Source organism: Neopsephotus bourkii, unplaced genomic scaffold (assembly GCF_033783945.1).
Source record: "Neopsephotus bourkii isolate Nb327-2 ecotype Australia unplaced genomic scaffold, CSIRO-AGI_Nbou_v1 NB_1749, whole genome shotgun sequence".
In the NCBI taxonomy this organism is placed as follows: Eukaryota; Metazoa; Chordata; class Aves; order Psittaciformes; family Psittacidae; genus Neopsephotus; species Neopsephotus bourkii.
In genome coordinates, this window is record NW_026902223.1 from 6,409,887 (window position 1) to 6,430,142 (window position 20,256).

General features: G+C 51.8%; 2 protein-coding genes across 3 annotated transcripts in view; one reads left to right on the forward strand and one right to left on the reverse strand.

Moving 5' to 3' along the window:
• The window catches only part of ACSF2 (acyl-CoA synthetase family member 2), a 35,454-nt gene that overhangs the window by 397 nt on the left and 14,801 nt on the right, over window positions 1-20,256 (reverse strand). Inside the window, exons 11-14 of the mRNA XM_061376934.1 lie at window positions 3,300-3,407; window positions 3,008-3,159; window positions 2,470-2,611; window positions 111-221 (exon numbers count right to left, since the gene is read on the reverse strand). Coding sequence (XP_061232918.1) covers window positions 111-221; window positions 2,470-2,611; window positions 3,008-3,159; window positions 3,300-3,407 — 513 coding nt within the window. The remainder of the gene's footprint in view (window positions 1-110; window positions 222-2,469; window positions 2,612-3,007; window positions 3,160-3,299; window positions 3,408-20,256) is intronic.
• CHAD (chondroadherin) lies at window positions 11,686-19,656 on the forward strand. 2 transcript variants are annotated; one of them, XM_061376949.1, is made up of 4 exons: window positions 11,686-12,780; window positions 16,213-16,376; window positions 16,544-16,689; window positions 18,677-19,656. In XM_061376949.1, exons 1-3 carry the CDS (start codon window positions 12,007-12,009, stop codon window positions 16,683-16,685), a joined length of 1,080 nt encoding a protein of 359 aa, XP_061232933.1. In that variant the 5' UTR covers window positions 11,686-12,006; the 3' UTR covers window positions 16,686-16,689; window positions 18,677-19,656. The 2 variants fall into 2 exon arrangements, with proteins under 2 accessions (XP_061232933.1, XP_061232932.1); XM_061376948.1 differs by having other exon boundaries at window positions 11,688-12,780; window positions 18,680-19,656.

The window sequence follows — 20,256 nt, forward strand, 5'->3', positions numbered from 1 at the left end:
GGACTGCCCAAGCTGGGAATGCCAGGGCTGCACCCCCAGTACCCCCAAATCCATGGCTCTTCCCAGCAGGGGTACTGGTCTGGTGGGGAACCAAGGACTGCGAGACCCACCTTCCCTTTGCAGAAGGCTTTAATCTCTTCCTTAGTGCATTCCTGCCCAGCCTTCACTCGGATGCAAGCACAGATCTCTTCTCCCATCCGTGAATCCTTCACACCAACCACCTGGTTGGGACAGATGATCATCAGTGTGACCCATGGGGACATCCCTTTCCTCCCACAGGGTATGTGTGCTGGCCATGGCACAAACCCTGACCCGTATAAAGGGATGCTGGAACCATGGCATGGGGTCTGTAAAGGCAGTCTGAACTGCCTGCATCCCCACCAGTGTTTCTACATGACATTAAGCCTCCCTGGAAACACTTCCCAACCATTTGCCAGAGGAAAGCTGGCAGAGCAGGCTGGGTGCCAGGACACCAACACCTTCCTTTGGCTTGGCAAAGTCACTGGAGCGCGGGCTGAGTCAGAGCAGGCAGGCAGCAGGTCACTGTGGGTGCAACAGGGACCTGCCATCCCTCTGCATGCCTCTGCTTCCCTGGAAAAGGGGGCAACAGGGAGATGGGAATCCCCAGATGGAACAGTAGGAGAGGGATGGAGTGAACTTAAAGGATTAATGGCCTGTGATATGAGGAGATGGACTTCCCACGCCTGATCTCTCTCCAAAGCTTGCTCATGCTATTCCACAAGATTCCTGCCATCATTCCCCGCCTTGAACCAGCGTCTCCAAATCCTAGAGACACGTCGATCCTTTTGAGTCCAGAGCAGTGACATAAAGCCCTAGAAACTACACAAACAGGGCTGTTTTGCAACCCATCTGCACTGGGCCTGTTCCAGGAGGAGATGCTAGCCTGGCACAGGCGCAACGCTGACTAAATAGCTGGTTTATTTATGGGGAAGCTTGTCTGGCACAAAACCTGGAGCAGAACAATCCCAGCAGACTGGGAGCAGCTGCTCCGTGCTGCAAATCAGCGCTCTCTTGTGAATGGGGTGAAACCAACTCTCGCTCCTCATGGCCAGGGATGCACTGGAGGAGGCTTCTTGGGTTTAGGAGTTTAGGAATGACCCGTAAATTCAGTGAAACCTGTCCCTGTAGGCAGCTTTCCAAGCAGGAATGTCAGAGGGAGCTATGGAAGTGGACAGGCAGTTTGAAACCTGAAGGATGACAGTCACTGCTTTGCAGACATGAAGCTGGTGCACAAGAGGAACTGATATGCTCTATGCATGTCAACATAAAAAGGACACGGACCTGTTGGAACAAGTCCAGAGGAGGCCATGAGGATGATCAGGGACTGGAGCACCTCCTGTATGGAGACAGGCTGAGAAAGTTGGGGCTGTTCAGCCTGGAGAAGAGCAGGCTGCGTGGAGACCTCATAGCAACCTTCCAGTATCTGAAGGGAGCCTATAGGGATGCTGGGGATGGACTCTTCATTAGGGACTGTAGTGACAGAACAAGGGGTAATGGGATCAAACTTAAACAGGGGAAGTTTAGACTGGATATAAGGAGGAAATTCTTTCCTGTTAGGGTGGTGAGGCACTGGAATGGGTTGCGCAGGGAGGTTGTGAATGCTCCATCCCTGGCAGTGTTCAAGGCCGGGCTGGATGAAGCCTTGGGTGAGATGGTTTAGTGTGAGGTGGCCCTGCCCATGCCAGGGGGTTGGAACTGGATGATCTTAAGGTCCTTTCCAACCCAAACTGTTCTATGATTCTATGCCAGGAGCTCTGCCTGCCTCTTTGTCCTGGTTCCCACTGGGATGGAGTTAATTTTCTTCCTAGTAGCTGATGCAGTGCTGTGATTTTGGATTTACTGATAGGATAATGTTGCTAACACACTGATGGTTTAGTTGGTGCTCAGTAGCGCTGACCCTAAGTTAAGGCCTTCTCAGTTTTTCATACTGTGTCACCAAGGAGGGGCACAAGAAGCCAGGAGGGAGCAGAGCCAAACTAGCCAAAGGGATATTCCATACCACATCACATCACACCCGGTATAGAAACTGGGGGGAGTTGACTGGGAGCCACTGATCATTGCTTGGGATGGGCTGGGCATCAGTCAGCAGGTGAGCAATTGTGTTGTGCATCGCTTGTGTTTATTGGGGTTTATTCCCCTCTCTCTCCCCTTTCCATTACAGTTATTGTATTTTACTTTATTTCAGTAATTAAACTGTTCTTAACTGATGAGTTTTACCTTTTCCTGATTCTCTCCCCATCCCATCAGTGGTGCTGGGGCAGTGAGCAAGCGTTGCCTTCTGGGACTAAACCACAACACCCCCCCCTGCCATGAGCCTCTCCCTGCTGCTTGCCAACCAACGTTACACACAAACTGATGCTAAAACCAGGGGAAGACAATCCCAAGCAGCAGCCCCAGCAGCTTTGTGTGCAGGTTTCCCACCCCAGGAACCATCTCCCTCCCACTCACCTGGACCTCATCAACCTTGGGATGGGTGTGCAGAAACTGCTCAAGCTCTGCTGGGTAGATGTTCTCTCCTCCCCGAATAATCATGTCCTTGCATCGGCCTATGATCCTGCAGTAGCCGTGCTCATCCAGGCTCGCAAGGTCCCTGTAACAACAGCACACCTAGTCCTGGCCTAACTAGGGGGAGGAATGGCTGATGCTCCCATTCAGCCTGGTCTGGAGGCTGAGATGCCCCCTGAATACATGGAAGGGATCAAAGAGCTACTGCTGTTGCCATCAGCAGTGTTCACACAAACAGCAGGGCTTGGGGGAAGGCAGTGCCTGGCCCTGCTGTGTACCCCACAGCCCCTCCATCGCTCCAGTAGCCAAGTGATGATTCCCTTCTCCAGGTGCACTTGGCACAGGGGGCTCTGTGCTAAGAGCTGCTCTGAAGTTTCATGGGCACCGAAATCACAGCCAAGGCTCTTCTGTTCACATCCATCCCCATCCAGCATCACCCTGCAGGACAGACCAGCAGGAGCGGGGCTGTTTCCAGACTCACCCTGTCTTGTACCACTTCTCATCAGTGACCACTTCACTTGTCTTGGCAGGGTCACCCCAGTAGCCCAGCATCACACAGTAGCCACGGATCTGAAGCTCCCCAGGAGTGTTCAGAGGCATGGACTGGCCTGTTTCGGGATCCTCAATTTTTGCCTACAATGGAAGAGAAAGGCTCAGTAGGGGATACCTGAGCCAGATATGATGGCATGCCCCAGTGCCAACACCAGACAGGGGGGACACTGAGGTCTGCTGCAGGCAGAGGACCTGTAGCAGGCAGGGAGGGTCACTATCACCTCTGTGTGGGGTAAGATGCATCCCACTGTCTCCGTTTTCCTGGTGATGCTGTCATTGGGGAATCCCATGAAGGTGACAGGGCTGTTTTCTGTGGTCCCATAGGCAACCTGCAAACACAAGAGGAGAAACATACCCAAGGGGACCACACATCGAGGCACAGGGGAGACAAACCTAGCAATGACCACATGGGAGAGTGGGGTGGGAAGGGGTTGTTCTCACAGTCCCTCAGGTCACAAGCAAGCACTGCTCTCCTGGCCCATGGATGGACACTTTGGCTATCAGGTACTTTTGGCACCTCAGTTACTTTTCCTGGAGGATCTCAGTGTTCACCATCCTCCTTTTAACCTATGCCTCCTGAGCTCAGCCCCATTGACTCCCTACCAGACACTGATGTGGCCTTGGTGCCCTCGCAGCCTCAAGGTGCTGAGTTCACCTCGCACCTCTACAGCTCCAGACACATCAGACATTGCTTTGGATCAGCAGTGGGCTCCTGTTGGACACGGCATGTCCCACAGCACGGCTGCTGGCTCCAGATGCTTCAGCACAGACCTCAGCTCCCGTAACCCTCACAAAGGCATCACGAGGCTGCACAGCGCTCGGCGCAGCTGCATTTACAGACCAAAAGCCTCACAGCGGGACCAAAGCTGCTTGCTGCTAACCCTCCCTCAGTGCTAATCCCAGCGGCAGGCTCCCAGTCACCTCGGCTCGAGGTCACTGCTCCTTGGAGGAAAATTCCAGCTCTTTATGGCAGCAGGAGCCCTGGGCAGCTCTGACCTGCACCCACCGTGGATCTTTGCTGCAGGAGAATGGCTGGGACATGGGAAGCGTTTGCTCCTTTCTCCTCCTCATCTTCAGGCTGACACACGAGCAGCTCTGACCCACTGATTGCAAGCATCTTTGGCACCCAGAGCTGGGTCTTGCCTTTAGAGCCAAGGCCCAGCTCCACCATGGGATGGTGCTCACCAAACTCCAGCCATTGAGCTCAAAAGCTAACAAGGGGCTTTGCAAAGGACTGTGATGAGGCCTCCTGGACAAGCACACCTATATCCTGAGCTATGCATCATCCTGGGGGAGCACGTGGGGCTTCCTGCCCCTGAAGGATCTCACCTTGGACACAGTCTAAGGGCTGATGCTCTTTGCTTGACTGCACCAGGGTCAGCGTGAATCCAAGCTGGAGATCCACAGGAGCCTGCTCTTAGGAACCTGGAGATTGCCTCCAGGATGCTGCAGGGACCATCTGGTGCAAACTGCTCTGCTAGGAGCCTGGCAGAGACTGTAAATAGGCTTCTCCTACCAGACGCAGTGATAGCTTCCCAGCCGGGGTGGAAACCTACAGTGCTTAATGCTCAGACAGGATTTCTCTCCCACCCACTAATACGAGTCCTGTGGCTGGATCAAATGACTGACGAGACACAGATCCAAGATCCTAAACACTCATTAAGAATCCCAGTGCCTTTGTTGTTCTGTTTCACTCTGCTGGATGAATCGCAGCGCCCAGGATCCCAGCCAAGCCCTGACTCAACCCCTTCTGCCTCTTTAATTGGATGCAGGAGCAGGCAGCTCCCTGGCAGGGTGATGCTGTGGTTCACCAGGCTCCTCCAGATGCCTGGCACCGCGCCGGGTACCCCAAGCACTGCCTGTCCGTGCCTTGGCCTGCGGCTTGTCCCCATAAACACCCTCACACCATCAGCAATGGGCTTCCCAGACAGCAACGTGGGTCTGAACCTCCAGCCTGCTGCCTGATCGCTGCCTTCCCCTGCCCGCCTGCACCAGCATTGCTCTCTGCAGCCAAACACCAGGATGTTGCTCCTCAATTTCCCAGTATTTCTCCCTTGGGATAGTGTTTTCCCCAACTGCATTCCCAAGATCAAGCCAGGGGCTGCAGCAAGCCCTCGCACAAATGCCATATCCTTCCCTATCCTCATTTGACACGTGGAGCATCCTCCAACAGCTCCATCGTCAGCAGGAGATGAAACAATGCTTCCACAAAACCCCATCTAGCAATTTAAGCTTGGAGATAGCCACAAAGATTCCTATCTCTCAAGGCCCAAAGGGACACTTAGCATTCTCTATCCACGCAGATTCATAGCTTTCAAGACCCAAAGGGACACTTAGCATCCTCTAGCCTTGTCATCTGGTGTAATTCACTCCAGAAAACCTCACCCAATCATTTCTGCATCAGCTCCATAATTTCCACTGGAGCTGTATCTGCTGTCAAAGCAAAGCTCTGCAGAGGCAGAGTCCAGCTCAGACCCTTGGCTCTGGGAGAAGCTACAGGAGTACAATTGACTGTAAAGCTTAGCTTATTGTGAGGACCACAAGTGACCCTCAGTGCCCATCACGCGGATCAACCCTGCCTTTAGCAACAACAGCTCCAAAACAAACTGCTGCCTAACTCCTGCCGACAGGAGAATCACTCTTTGTGCCTCCCCAGCCTCTGTCTAAACCACGAATAAAAAGAACATCTTAGAAGTGTGTTTTTCAAAGCACCATTTCACAAACATTTCCTGCTCGCGCTGTTTAAACACCGGCCCCTGCGGAACAGGCAAAACAGCCTGGAGAAGGAAGCGTCTAAAAAGGCAAAATAAAGTGCACACAATGAGACTCCAGTCTCCTCAGTAAGCAGTGGGGAGGCAGATTGAGCTGGTGGGGAGAGAGGGAGCTGTGAGGATCATGGCTTATCCCCGGCCGTGCCACTTATTGATGGCATTACTTGGACCGCGTTGCATCAGCGCTCTGCTCCTCGGTTCTCTCCAGTGTTCGGTGGCAATAAAACACCCACCTGTGTTCAACCGCTGCTGAGAGGCTGTGATGAAACGGCTGGTTTCAGTCCCACCAGTGGGGTTATACTGGGTGAGACTGGAGCACAAGGGCAGAGCTGCAGAAGGAACACCCCCCCAGGCCTGAATGATGCTCAGAGAGGCTCTTTATGGCCCTTGTCACCACCCTTTGGTTATGCCACGCTGGAGGATGATGGCAGGGCTGGAACCACCAAACTGAACCCTACAGAAACTGAGCTTTGCTGAAGACAATGTTGGCCTTGGAAAAAAGCAGCAAATTGACCATGAAATAATAGGGATTTTAAGACTTCAGAGAGGGCATAATGAGCAACAGAAAGCAGACTGGCAACCCAAGAGATGTGCTGAGAGACCTCTAAGAGGCCTTTTGGACCTCTCTCAGTGTAACATGCCCGATGGATCTCATTATCCCTAAACCCATGCTGAGCATGTTGTCTGTCTTGGGTAGCTCCATCAGTTAAACCCAGCCTATCCCTTCACAGCCAGCTCCAACGCATCCTCAACCGAGCATCTTCCCTCACTACCAAGATCACCCTGAACTTCGCTGTCCTCTGCGGACGTGTCCCTTTGCTTTGGAGCTCTCCCACTATCCCAGATTGTATTGGAATATTCCAAGTCAACTTTAGCACTGCAAAAAACAACTTCTGACCGTGTCCAGCCTATGTCACAGCGAGGTTTAATCTCCTTCCCCAGCAACAGTACAGCTTTGTGTCAAAAAGGACACAAACAAGCAGGTCTTGTCGGACAAACCAAGCGTGGCCACCCTGCTGGCGTTTCTCCCCACCCAGACTGATCCCAAACAGTCCCAGTTTGGATGGGGCTTAAAAAGCTCCCATAAATATCAGGTGCCCAAAGCACCGTCTTTGTGCTGCAGCACGCAATGGCTTTGCCTCGGGAGGAGACCGCTGCAAAAATGGGCAACCCAGAAGGTGGCTGCTGCTGCAGATTAACCTCCTGTTATGGCACAGTCAGGACAAGCTGCTCCTCGTGGTCTGGAGTTAAAGCTGCCTCTCTTCTATCCAGGTTGAGCTCAGGTCTTAAGGCTTGCAAGTGTTTTCCCAGCCCTGCCAGCATTACAGAAGCGAGCAGCAAAAACCATGTGAAGTTACTTACTGGCTTATCCACAGCTTGGTTAAAGGTCCTTGCTGTGTAATTAACTCCATCCATTCCCTTGCCCCAAGGCAATTAGGAAAAGTGGAATTGCAAGGAAAAAAGGCAGAGGAGATGTGTCTTGTAGAAAACCACTGGGCTGGGGGTACCTGAATGCTCAATGCTGCTGGGGAAGGAAAGCTGGAAAAAGCCTAGGGGCAAAGGTAACATCCATATGGATTCGGAGAGCTCAGCTCCCACTGAAGACATGGTTGGAAGTCCAGGATCTGTTTGCTTTCATGCAGCACTGTAAATGTTCTCACAGCACATTCCTATAGCTTCTGAAACCACCTCCGTGACAGGTCCTCCCCAAAAGGGATGGGATGGGGAGGCCTCACTTTGGCCAAGGCCAAGACAATCACCACGTGGAGTCAGTTTTCCATCTTGGCAACAGAGGGGACTCATTGCTGGGCAGCATTTGGGAAAGACCCTGGTCTTGCATGGATCTGATGTGTTTTGCAAGTGAAGAAAGCCCCTTCTTCTTCAGAGCCAGCAAGAGCGATGGGCTGCTGGGGGATGCCCGGTGCCTTGCAAGGGTGGGGAGAGGCAGTAAGGGCAGGAGAGGCCACGAGCATCATGCAGCAGCTGCTGGGGTCAGAAGGGAAGGGTGGACATCAACAAGGAGCCAAACTGGAAGCCTGTCAATGGGTGGAGGCCATGCTACAATGGAAGAAAACCATCAGAGGGAATGGCTGCACCCACCATCACCTCCTCCAGCTCAACAAGCAGCTTGGCCCTCTTATCACAAAGAGCAGCATCCTTCAACGTGTGAAATAGAAACGGTAACTCAGGTGTGAGCTCAGAGCCTCACATGCCATTGTCACTGAGGGGGGTACTGCACATCACCCACAGCCAGGGATTTCCCAGGTACTGCCTGGAAGAGGAGGAAGGAGCCAGGAGACCCTCTGGGGCTTCCCATTGCCCACCCACTGAGGCTCCTCAGACACTGCAACCCCCAGGACACTGCAGAGATTGCACCTTCTCCCACCTAGTGCTGAGCATCATCAGGGGCTCAGCTCCACAAGGGCTGATGCTGTGCAGGCTGCAAGTGGGGACAGCTTGTGCACCCCAGGCACCCCCAAAGCTGCCTGAGCCCTCGCCTCCAGCCAGCAAAAGGAGACCCCTTCAAGAAGGTGACTGCTGGTGTGCACTGTAATGCAAAACCAGATCTGGAGCCCCTTAAAAGCTCCAGGATCAGGCTTAAGTGAGCAATGGAATATTTTAACATGGAGCTATCTCCATAGGCCAGAACTGTTAATACTAACAAAAACACAGATTAAACACGGAAAAGACCATCCCCAGTGCCGTATCAAACCAGCTCTGACCTGCAGCACCAAAGAACCAACCCACGTCTATATTTGTACTGTTTCCAAAGCTGTATTTATTTGCTTATCCCACAATGCCTCTGAGGAGGCGAGGAGGGAGCCCAGCATCTGCAGCTTACCCAGCACCAGGAATGTTTGCACAACTGCTCATCAATTGAGAAGGAGAGGATGGCAGGAGGATAATCCTGCCTCTTCTGCTGTGTCCCAGCAGCGCCGGCCCCGGGGGAGCAGTGGGGTAGGGGCTGGACCAGCCCCAGCTCATTGCGGTATCCCGCTGCTGCAGAGGGAACACTGACACTGGTGCCATTGTCACCTCCAGACCGCCAGCCACCCACGAGCGGGACCCGGGAGAGCTTTTGAGGATCCCTGGATGTCTGCTGGCCGGTTGAGGGCTGAGGAACCCGGTGTGGGAAGAGCACAAGCAGCCGGGAGCCCAGGGCAAGGAGCCAGCCCAGGCAGAGGCCAACCAGCTCCAGCCACACGAATGCGCTCACCAGGGCACAGCAGCCAAACGGCATCAGAGGAAAGAACTTCCCTTTATCCAGCGTTTGTGCCTGGAGAAATGGAGCTGAGGAGGAGACACCTTTGCCCTGGTAGCGCTGCCCTGCTGCATCCCACCGTGGGACTGAGCCTAACCCAGCACCTACTGATCTCTGCTGCAGGCACTGGGGAGCCCTTAGGGACAGCTTCCACCTTGCACCAGCATCATAACATCTTCACAAGGAAGCTACAGGTTCTATTTGTGTCCATAGCCACAACATGGGCACCTCTGCAAGGACACAGTGCCCATGTCCCCCAGAATCTTCAGTCTCAGCAAAGAGATAAAGGTTGAGAGAAAGGGAAATTTATCCTCAGAAGAAGAAAGAAGAGAAGGTGGTTTGAGGTTTGGGCAGTTTAACCTCTGAAAAGGGCCTGGTTCCAGAAATACACATGGGTGGGATGTATTTATGGCCCTCACCTTTTCTGCTCCAATCTGACTCTTCCTGCAGAAGCAGCAAGCTGTTAGGCTGGTATTTTTTGTAAGGGGATGGGAAAACCAAACATCAGCCATCAGCTGCACTCAGGGAAGGAGCATGGATGGATACACGACCTAGCTTCAGTGTCCAGCAGAAACAGGCTGGGGTTTAAATCTCACCCATCAGTTGCTCTCACACAGAGCAACAGCTGGTATGTAACTGCAGGAACTGGTCATCAAATGATTACAAGACTGAAGGTGGTTGAACCTGCTCAAAGAAAAGACAAGGCTATCAATCAGTGGATGGAAGATGATGCTTTAGAGGTGAAGTTTCTCTTTCCCCATCAACAACCCAGCTGAGCTTTATGAGCAGCACACACTTACAGGGCATCTGGAGATGCAAAGGAGGCAATTCTTCTGTCTGCCTCCTCTTTCACTGTCTCAAAGGTCCTGACCAAGACACTCAAAGAGCTACTCCAGAGGTTAAAGCATTCACATGACCATTGTGGTGCCCACTGAATCAGGCATAAGCAAAGATACCACTGTTTTGGTCAAAGTTTTAAATCCTACAGTATAAGTCTATCAGGAGGTCCCACTGGCAGGAGCCTGGAGCTCCTATGGTCAGAGCATCCCTCTGGAGATGAGGGAGGAGAACTGCTGAGCATCATAAAATCAACCAGGTTGGAAAAAACCTTTAAGATCAAGTCCAGCCTTTACCTCAGCACTGCCAAGACCACCACTAACCCATGGCACTTTGGGCCTTATCTACACGGTGTGTGAACACTTGGGCAGCCTGTTCCAATACCTGAGCACCATCACCGTGGTGCCGAGGTGAGCGGCAAGGCCACGGCTGCTCCACAGCAGGGCTGGCGAACACTGGAAGCCTGACATGGACCAGTTTGCATTGAGATCCCACATTACATCATCATTCCCTCTGCACCACAGGCTCACCAGAGCCTACAGTCACACCCCAGACACCCTTTTTCTCCCCCAGACTGGTCATGCAATGAAAACACGGTTCGTACTGACAGGGCTGGCAGGCAGCTTGCATAGCACCACAGGAGCACGCTCAGCGGTGCTGGCTGATTCCTCACAGCAACAATGGAAAAACCCAGGAATCTCGGTGAATAACCGGTCTGTGTCCTAAGTCAGCCCTTGGATTTCCTCCCTTTCTTGAGCCTGTCTCGCCTCTGCAAGAGCTCCGCTGGGGCTCTGCAGCCAGGCTCGGGAGCGCAGCTCTCAACAAGCTCACAGTTATGTGCTGGGCCCTGCAGCCAGGACCTGGCTGGAAATCAGTTCAAAATGTTCCAGTTCCAAACCCCACCCCGCAACCCCTGCATCTCTCCCTTCACGCTCACAGAAGCAGGCGCTGGGGCTTTTAACCACTTTGCTTTCGCCTTCTCCATTGGCATCCCTTGGGTTAACTCACCTTTGCCATTGCTACCCTGAGCGAGGGGCCAGGGCAAACCCTGCTCCCAGCTCCAGCCGTGATTTCCTTGCTCTGTCACCATCCCTTTACCAATGCTTACACCTTCCCCTGTCCATAGCTTCATCCTGGGAGCCAAAGGCATTGCCACCCACCCAACCTACACACAGCAGGGCATCACTGTCTAGCATTGCACATCCCATACCCCACAGGCTCTTCCACTGCTCCATCCCTTGTTAGAAGGCAACAGCCACTGCCCCACAGTGCCACGTGCCGAGATAAACCCCCTCACACAGGTCTCCTGACCATGGCCATGCATGGGTCACACTCATAGGAAAAGATGCAGCAGAAAGACCAGAAGACCTGTCTTCGTTCTCCCTTTCTTGGCCAACTCCTACATGCAGCCTGGATCTGCAGGTCTTCAACCTTGCAGTTGCAAGAGCAACTACAGCAGTAGTTGTTGGCCTCTGGCATGACCCTGTATCACTCCCATCATTTCCCATCCCTTCTCAGGCAAATTCCTTTGAAATCAACAAGATGAGATCCCCAAAACACCTTCCCCTGTGGTAACAGGACACGATGCTTCTCCCCAGGCCAGCTGAGGCTAAATGCATCCCAGGAGCTTCAGCTCGAGGTGCCTGTGGAGCTCATCAGTGCTCCCTGCTACTCTGTTCAACCAAAATAGGTTGTTTCCCCCCCAGCTGATAAATCTGGACCAAAGGGGTTCCCCACAGAGCAGGTCTCTGCTTGTTCTCCCTATTGCAGAGAGGAAAACTACCTCGGCTCAGTCTCTTGAGCAGCAGGGCCTGGCAGGACCATGGATACTGCTCTGCCTGGTGCCAAGGGGTTAAGCTCACAGCAAGTTCCCAAAGCCAGTTGCTTCCAACTGGCTGCTGCCTGCGGTTTGTGGGAAGGGATTTTGCTTTTTAATAACATTATAAATAGGGCTGTGTTCAGCATGCTGCAAACACAGTTCCTCTCTTCTCTCCCACCCATCTCCCTCCTTCTCCTCCTCCTGCTTCTCTTCCCACCACACCAGTTCCACATCTGACCATGTACCGGCCGGGCTTCTTCCTCAGTGTCCTCCTGGCGTGTCTCGCCTCCATCGTGCAGGCATGTCCCCCGAGCTGCCACTGCCACGGTGGGGACCTGCAGCACGTCATCTGCGACAACGCGGGGCTGAAGAAGATCCCCAAGGTGCCCGAGCAAACGCGGCTTCTCAACCTGCAGAAGAACAACTTCCCCGTCCTGCCCACCAACGGCTTCCGCGACATGAAGAAGCTGGTGTCCCTGCACCTCCAGAGCTCACGGATCAAGGAGATCTCAACCGGAGCCTTCCGGGGGCTCAAGAGCCTGGTCTACCTCTACCTCACTGACAACCAGATCAGTGTCATTAAGCCAGGAGCCTTCGATGACCTCTCTGAGCTCACCTACCTGTACCTGGACCAGAACAAGATCCCAGACCTACCCAAAGGGGTCCTCTCCCCTCTTGTCAACCTCTTCATCCTGCACTTAGGCAGCAATAAGATCCAGGAGCTGAAACCAGGGGTCTTCAGTGGGGCTAAAGACCTGCGCTGGCTCTACCTCTCTGATAACTCCCTCACCAACCTCCTACCTGGGGCCCTGGAGGACGTGGAAAACCTCGCTGTTCTCCACCTGGACAAGAACCAGCTGAGCAGCTACCCTGTGAATGCAATGAGTAAGCTGAGAGTGCTGGAGGAGCTGAAGCTTTCTCATAACCCAATTGAGGTCATCCCTGACAATGCCTTCCAGTCCTTCGGGCGATACCTGCAGACGCTCCACCTGGACAACATGAAACTGAAGAAGGTGAGTCCTTTCTCTTCCATTTGCTCCAGATAAGAAACGTGGGGCTTGATTTGCTTCTCCTTCACAAAGCCCCTCTGTTTGCTGTCCCTCCCTTGCAGAGGAGAGGGGAGATGCAGGTCTGCAGGCTCTGCAGACATCAAGGCACTGGCCAGCCGACAGCAGCTCAAGTGAGGGATGAGAGCACTCCACCCTTCTGTTGGGTTATTTTATGCAAACCCAAATCATCTGGTGTTGTTCAAACTCCCTGGAAAGGCGACACATTCCCTCCCAAGCCGGAGGTGACACCAGACATTAACAAAGGCATTTGGGATGCTCCAGGACAAATAGCAACCTTCCATCATGCCAGACACGAGGTGTGGGATGAGAGGCGGGTGTCTGCCTCCTGACTCAAGGGATTGAGGAGCACTGCCACCTTGCAGAGCTCAACTGCTCTGCCTCCTTCCTTCAGCCTGGGTACCTGTTGTAGGTTGGGAGGGGAGAGGGGCTACGAATAGCAGTGATTTCTCACCCATGCCTTGCAGACAGGTAGGCTTAAGGCCCTTCACCTCCCCCCTGCCTCCGAACTTTACACGTTACAAGGAAAGGTTTGTTTATTGATGCTGTCTCAAAAGGAACTCACGCAGCATCTTACAAAGGGGCCCTGTTCCCACTGGAGAGGAGGAGGAGAAGGAAAGACATTCAGGTATCCCAAATGGCAAAACAACCCCCTTCCTTTTCTATGAGAAAAGGCAGCAGCATCACACTTAGGGAATCACTTGCATTTGGACCTCTGAAATACCAGAACAGAAACAAGCAGAGTGCAAGAGCAGCAGCATCCTGATGTCCTAGGTGCACCCCACATAGCTGGAAAGAGAGCAGGCTGCAGGTGAGCAGAACAGCTCTCCCTGGGATGATGCTTTGCCAGGAAGCCCATAGACAAAGGGAATACAGGTGAGGACTTCACAGCTGAGCAATACCCACCACATGCAGGAAGATGCGATGAAAAAGAGAATTTCTTAGCAACAAAGAGCAACTCATAGAGCCTCATAGGGATGAAAACACCTGAAATCTACCAGGAATAGAGAACACCAGAGTTTTCAAGGGGATATAGCACCCAAAATGCTCAAAAACTGGATTAGAGCATGTCCAGGTGGAGAGCAACACCACCTGTAACAGCTCAGTAGCACTCAGTATTTAAGCCCTTGTACACTCTCAGCACTAACATCTCCAGGATGAGAATAAGCAAACTCAACACTGAAAAGAACCCAGTGACCTCTCTAGGCAATCCCTCAGACATGCTGTCCCAGCACTTCTGTACACTTGGGTTTAATGCAGTTTCATCATGCACAAGTCACAAATCACAGCTTAAATGATGTACCAGCTGTAGAGACATCAGTGTCCCAGGTTACACGTTAGACTAACTCATGATGCTGGGGTGCTGCAGGGAATTAAATGTCCTTGGATTGGCCAGAAAGCAAGGATTAACAGTGCTAACCAGCAAAGCCCACTTTCTTCTGTTCAGTGACCCCCTATAGACAGGACCTTTGAAGGTTCTTCTGACAGATGCCCCCTTTCCTCCCCAACAGCCCAATAGGACACCAGTCCAAGGGATCAGCACTGCAGCTTTAGGGCTCATATTCCTTGTCAGGAGCACAGCTCAGAGCTTTCTCTTCAAAACCTCAAAGGTCTCATATCCAAACAGCCCACGCATGAGCTGTGCACTGCTAGGAGACATCTCATCACAGAGGTCTCACCACCTAGGAAATCACCACCAAATACTCAAGTGCCGCTGGCATCTTGACTGCAGCTCTTCCTCGTACACAAAAACACTGTCCTCAGCTGTCCCTGCAAGAGTTTTGAGCTGATTAACTGCAGAACCCTTCCACTCAAAGCTATCCCAGCCTATATTACATCGAGCAGAACGAGGAGAGCGCTCAGGCTACTCCACAGCTCCAGCATGGGGCTCCCAAAGCAATCCACCAGCATCATGGACCCCCATCGGTCCCGGGCCATGACCCACCACATACATCAACATGAAGGCAGGCAATGGAAGCTTTACATACACCTTTCTCTGTGTATTTATTGCCAAATAACTTAGAGCAGCAATCACTCCTCCAGCTAAATAAGGGAAGAAACAACCCATTTCTTCCCAAACGCGTGCTCTGGCAGGCAGCGCAGCGGCTGTAAGCAGCAGATGTGAGCTCTCCTCATGGGGCTGGGAGAGGAATGAGCAGCTGAGACAGTACACCACTGTCCAAGGCAGAACACGGCCAGGCTGCCGCCCCACTGCACGGCGTGCCAGCATCTCTGAGCAGCTCCCCTATCAGCACACTGAAACCTACTGAGGTCAGCGCAGTGCTGGACCACAGGGGCCAGCCCCGCTGCCTGTCCAACAGCTCTGGGAGCCTCTTAGCTAAGATCTAATCCTATCCAGCGTTGCTTAATTTGGAAGATGACACAAGTTCACAGCTTAAAATAGTGGGTTTTCCCTGTCAGGCTTTTTAGCTTAGAGAGCTTCAACGCACCCTGATGGTGCCATCTGAAGTGCAAGGTTCTTGTCAGCAATGGGAGCAGAGGTCCTTGACTGGGAGGGGGGGGTTCTGGTGGACACAGTGAGCCTCCTCTCCACCCTTCAGAGAAATCTTTCCCCCCCAGCTTTGGGAAGGGGGAGAAAAGCTCTGTCATAGCCAGGAGGAGCTTTGTGCTTTGTCAATTACCCCCTCTCCAAAGCATCGCCACTGAGGAAGTTTGCGTTGAAGGAGTTGATTTCAAGAAGAAACTTTCCAACCTGAGTAACCACGGGGTGAAAAAAGGCAGGATGAGGCCTCAGGGAAGATTGGAGCCAGGTCTGCAGCCTCTCTCCTCTCTTTGGCAGCTTTTTTAAGGGAGACTCTCCCTTAAAGCCTTCCCATTAATCAAGATAAATCCTGCAGCATCCCCTGCAAGCAACTCATTGGAGATGAGGAAAAACAGAGGAGGTTGAGGTGCTGGAAACCCGCCTCTATTCCTGCACTGCTCAGATGCCAAGTGTAACTTTCCACTCGGAGCCCCCGGGCACTGCCAAAGTCTACAGCCCCTTCAGGCGCCACAAACACTCCCTCCTTCAGCCATTCCAGGCACTGGGAGGGTTTCCAGCCTTGGAAAGGAATACACCCAGAAAATATCTTCATTTAGAACAGAGAAGTATGGCTCAAAAATAGAGAAGGCTGCCAGACTTCTCTTTATTTAGGGATGTAGCACAAAGTCAACCCCATATGGATTTGGGATGGAGCTTTCACCCCATGAGCCCACTAGCTTGATGCCTCTGTTAGGTGTCCAAAGCTTCCAGCGAGCCAGGACACCGTCCCACTCCTCTTCCCATGCTTATACCACTAAGTCTTGAACAGAGACACTCAGGTTTGAATTCCCCCTTCTCTAACTCAATGTTCCTCATCGGAAACCCCTGTGCTTCAGTTTGCAGACAACGCATTCGCCGGCGTGACGGTGCTGAAGACGGCTCACGTGGAGAACAACCGGCTCACCCAGCTGCCCCGCAACTTCCCCTTCGACAAACTGGAGACGCTGACGCTGTCCCGCAACGCCTGGCACTGCAACTGCCAGCTCGCACATCTGCGCAAGTACGGCACCACACATCCCTCCCCTGGGTCTCCCTGAGCATCGTCGTAAGACGGGGATGCTAAAGGATGCATCCGTCCTCGGCAGCTCGCTCCCCATCCTTCCCTTTCCACTTATGGTGCTTTGTGCCTCTCCTAAGCTCCTGGTCTTCTTCCTCCCCATGTCCCAGGTGGCTGAAGGGCAATCGCACCCGCACCGAGGATACCTGCTCTACACCCGCACAGTACCGGGGACAGTCCATCAGAGACACCCCGGCCCTCCGCACCTGCAAGCTCCCCACCAAGAGGTCCAAGAAGGGAAGCCGCCATTAAACACGTAAGATAGTTCACTTTTGGTCTGATCTACCAAGCCTTGGTAGGGTTCTAGCACTGATTTCTGTTTCTGAGTTCAGTAACACTAGGGTTTGGCTCAGAGCAGCTCATCCATTCACCCATGGACACCTCTGCTCAGGGATGCTCCATCTCCTGGCAATATTGGGCTTCATGAGCTCCCCAGGACAGAGAATCTGCCTGGAGCATCAGGGATGGAGTAAACCCTGCAAAACAAACATGGGGCTAAAGACAGGCCTGGGGCAGCAAGTAAGGGTGAAATGTGTAATTAAGTGTCAAAACAAGTGTGGGTTTAGCCCACTCTTTCTCTGAGCTGGGATCACAGATGCTTTTGTAACTGATTTGAGATGCTCAGCCTTTTGCCCTAGTAAAGATCCTCTGGAATCCAGGGCAGGACACTGCTGGGAAATCTGGCTCCAGGCTGTCCAGCCCATGTGAAAATAGATGTCTTCCATAAGGAGCAGCTCTCGGTCCAGCACCTGCCTTTCAGCAGCTACAATTCCCATCCAAGACACTCATGTATTTAAAAACAAGGGCAGATGCCTTCAAATGAGTGTCTCAGAAGAAGGAGGTTCGAGACAGTAAATACTCTTTGAATAGAGTGCTCTGGGCCAGGAAGTGATTCAGAGACAGGGCTGACTTTCCTTTGAGCAATGAGCTTGCTGACATCCAAACACCAACTGTGAGAACCTATCACACAAACACCTTCCACAACTGGATGCTATCAAGAGTATTGAAAACTCAGCACACAGAGTAGCTAAAAAGCCACAACTGTCATCACTCCATCCCAAGTATTTCACTTTTCCCCATCCCAGGAATCCATCTGGAGACTGTACAGATTCCAAAGGACTCTGGATGAGCATGAAAGTTTATAAGCTCTTGGGAAAGGGAGCTTTGCTCATCTGTTAAGTGGAGTGTAGCGACTCTGCACTGCCCAAACCAGGGTTGTCACTGTACCCTATGGTAACAGAAAGGACAAGGCAGAAGCCTGAAACCCAGTTTGGTCCCCACTTCACTAAGGATATGCATAACAGGATGGAGAAAGTAAATGTATGACCAAACCGTCAGGGATGATGCCAGCCTTCCCAAAGTGGTTATTTCTCTGGCAGTACCAGAGGTTTTATGGATTGGAGATGGAAATACCAGTCATTCCATATGGGGTGGATAAAGTTCCGTTCTGAGGATGGAAGAACTTCAGTTTTCTAAACCACAATACTCAAATGTATTTTATTTACAGGTCTGCCCCTTCTTAACCTTCTTTCTCCTTGCCTAAACTCAATTCCAGTTCACACCTTCATGATGAAAGCAAAATTATACCTGGTTTTATTATAGCACCTTCTATCCAGCTCTCTCAAACTCTCAAACAGTTTGACAGTGTTAACAAAAGGAAACTGCTTATTCCAGGCTTGCAGAAGACAAAGCTTGGTACCTTTGGGTGTCAGTGCCAAAATACAGATGCAGAAACCCACTCAGTATGGTGAGCATGATTCTAAGGAATATGAAGTATCTTTGACTTCCCCATGTACCTCATGAGAGCCAGGCAGCTTTCTCAGGTGTCAGCTATGGGGATCTGTATTCATGACCGATGACTTGTGGCACTGACCATGTTTCAGATGCAAAGCTGCTTGGCAGTTCCTCAGATCTACCTGCCCTGGATAGTCTGAACTGGGGCACCAAAGGAATTCCCTGTTCTTGAGAACCTCACCCTTGGGTTCCTCCCTTTACAAAGGAAGTGCTCATTGACCATCGCTGCTTTGGGTAAGGTACTCGAGAGTCGTGTAGTGATTTAGCAGAAGAGGTCAGAGATGGCACTAAGCCATCTCCTCCGTAGGAACTCCCAACGGCTCCTTGACTGCTAACACTTCACTTTCAAGTATGGGCTTCACTCACTCGCTATAAAAGCAAACAGACAAGTTTACTGATTGCTTGAAAATGCCTTTAAACATGTGGCCTTCTCTCTTCTTTCCCCCTAGCAGGCCCCGGTATGGCCTGTCCTGGTGACCGGTCACTTCAACCATCAGAAAACTACTGACTTCTGAGTCCTTCCTTTAAGCTTCTCCTACCTATCAGGAAACACTTCTGATATATCCAAACACCTCCAGCCTCCTCCGAATCCCCGCTTCTCTGCTCATCGCAGGATGGAATCCACCTTTTCAATCTTTTCCGACATCTATATATTTTAAAAGAGGCATTTTTATGCATGACCATACTAAGACAAAGCTAACTTAGATCCTGCCGGTAAAACACAGTCATCTTTCCCAGAGGCAACATAACCCGCATCCCCAGTCAAACAGTTGGTCGCTGTCTCTCCCTTTCCAGTGCAGTGGAAGCAAGAGGGAAGGTTGGAGCATCCTTCCCCAGCTGCTTGATCAGGAAAATTGGTCTCAATGCATAAAAAGCAACTCCTCTGCCTTCCCACGGAGGGGATCCCTGCAGGCCAGGGCTGAGGGGGATAGGTGAAGCAATGACCAAGAACCGATGGCCTTGAGACCGAGCTGCTCTTTCGTGCCAAAGGGCAGCATCTCTTTAGGTTGGCCAGAAATCCTTGAAGCAAAGCAGCACTGGGAAACCCCAAAAGTGGAGCTATCTGAAGACTGGATTCCCTCCCACTCTGTGGGGTCTACCAAGACACATGTACATCCAAGAGGAGAAGGTGTGCACTGCGCAGCCTGGCTTGGGCACCCCTCCTCTTCTCCCTGCCCATACCCCAGAGGATCTAGCAGGACACCAGGATGACTGTGGTTTATTGTCACGGCTATTACAATACCACAGTTGCAACCTAACTGTGTTTTTTTAATCTGAAAGAGTTATATAAATATATGTATATTTATTCCTCTGTAATTGAGTGTATATGACCTTTAAGGGGATGTCCTCCTCTGTCTCCTATGTAGAAATCAAATTGTATATTTTCTTATGTACATCTTCTGTATAAAGCTCTTGCTGCAAAGATGAATTCAACAAGTCTCCCTGTGTCTGTCTGAGGGCTGGAGGATCAGAAGTAACATGAGACCAGTGGTACAAATATAGACTTAATCCTCTTTATCCTATGGGCAGAGCAACTGCTTGGGAGGGTTTTAATATTTCTCTCTCTACAAAACAGGGACATGTGGCAGCCAATGAGTCCTGGGCATTTGCAGTAATGCCTGAAAGTATTTTGTGAGGCTAAATTCAAGCCTATTATAAAAATAGGTGCTGGCACCTGACAGAGTCTGACAACAGCACCAGGGCTGTCCTGGTGTTTTCAGCTCAGCATTAAAAGCATCCGAGATGGCTCCAAGATGGATGCCCTGAGCACCCCTAGTCCATGGCAGAGCACAGGGGCATCCCTGGAAAACCCTGGTGCTGGTGTGGTCCAGGTATGCAGACAATAACACACCTAAATCTGACTCAGCCCCATGCACATTTACCCATCACAACAGTCTGCTCCCGCAGCATTTGACAGCAGCACATTATTGCCTTTAAAGTGAAACAAGAAAGTCCTTTTGGGTCTCAGCCATTCACTCACACACGTGCAGATGGCAGAGCCTGCCTATGAAACATGGGACCTGGAGTG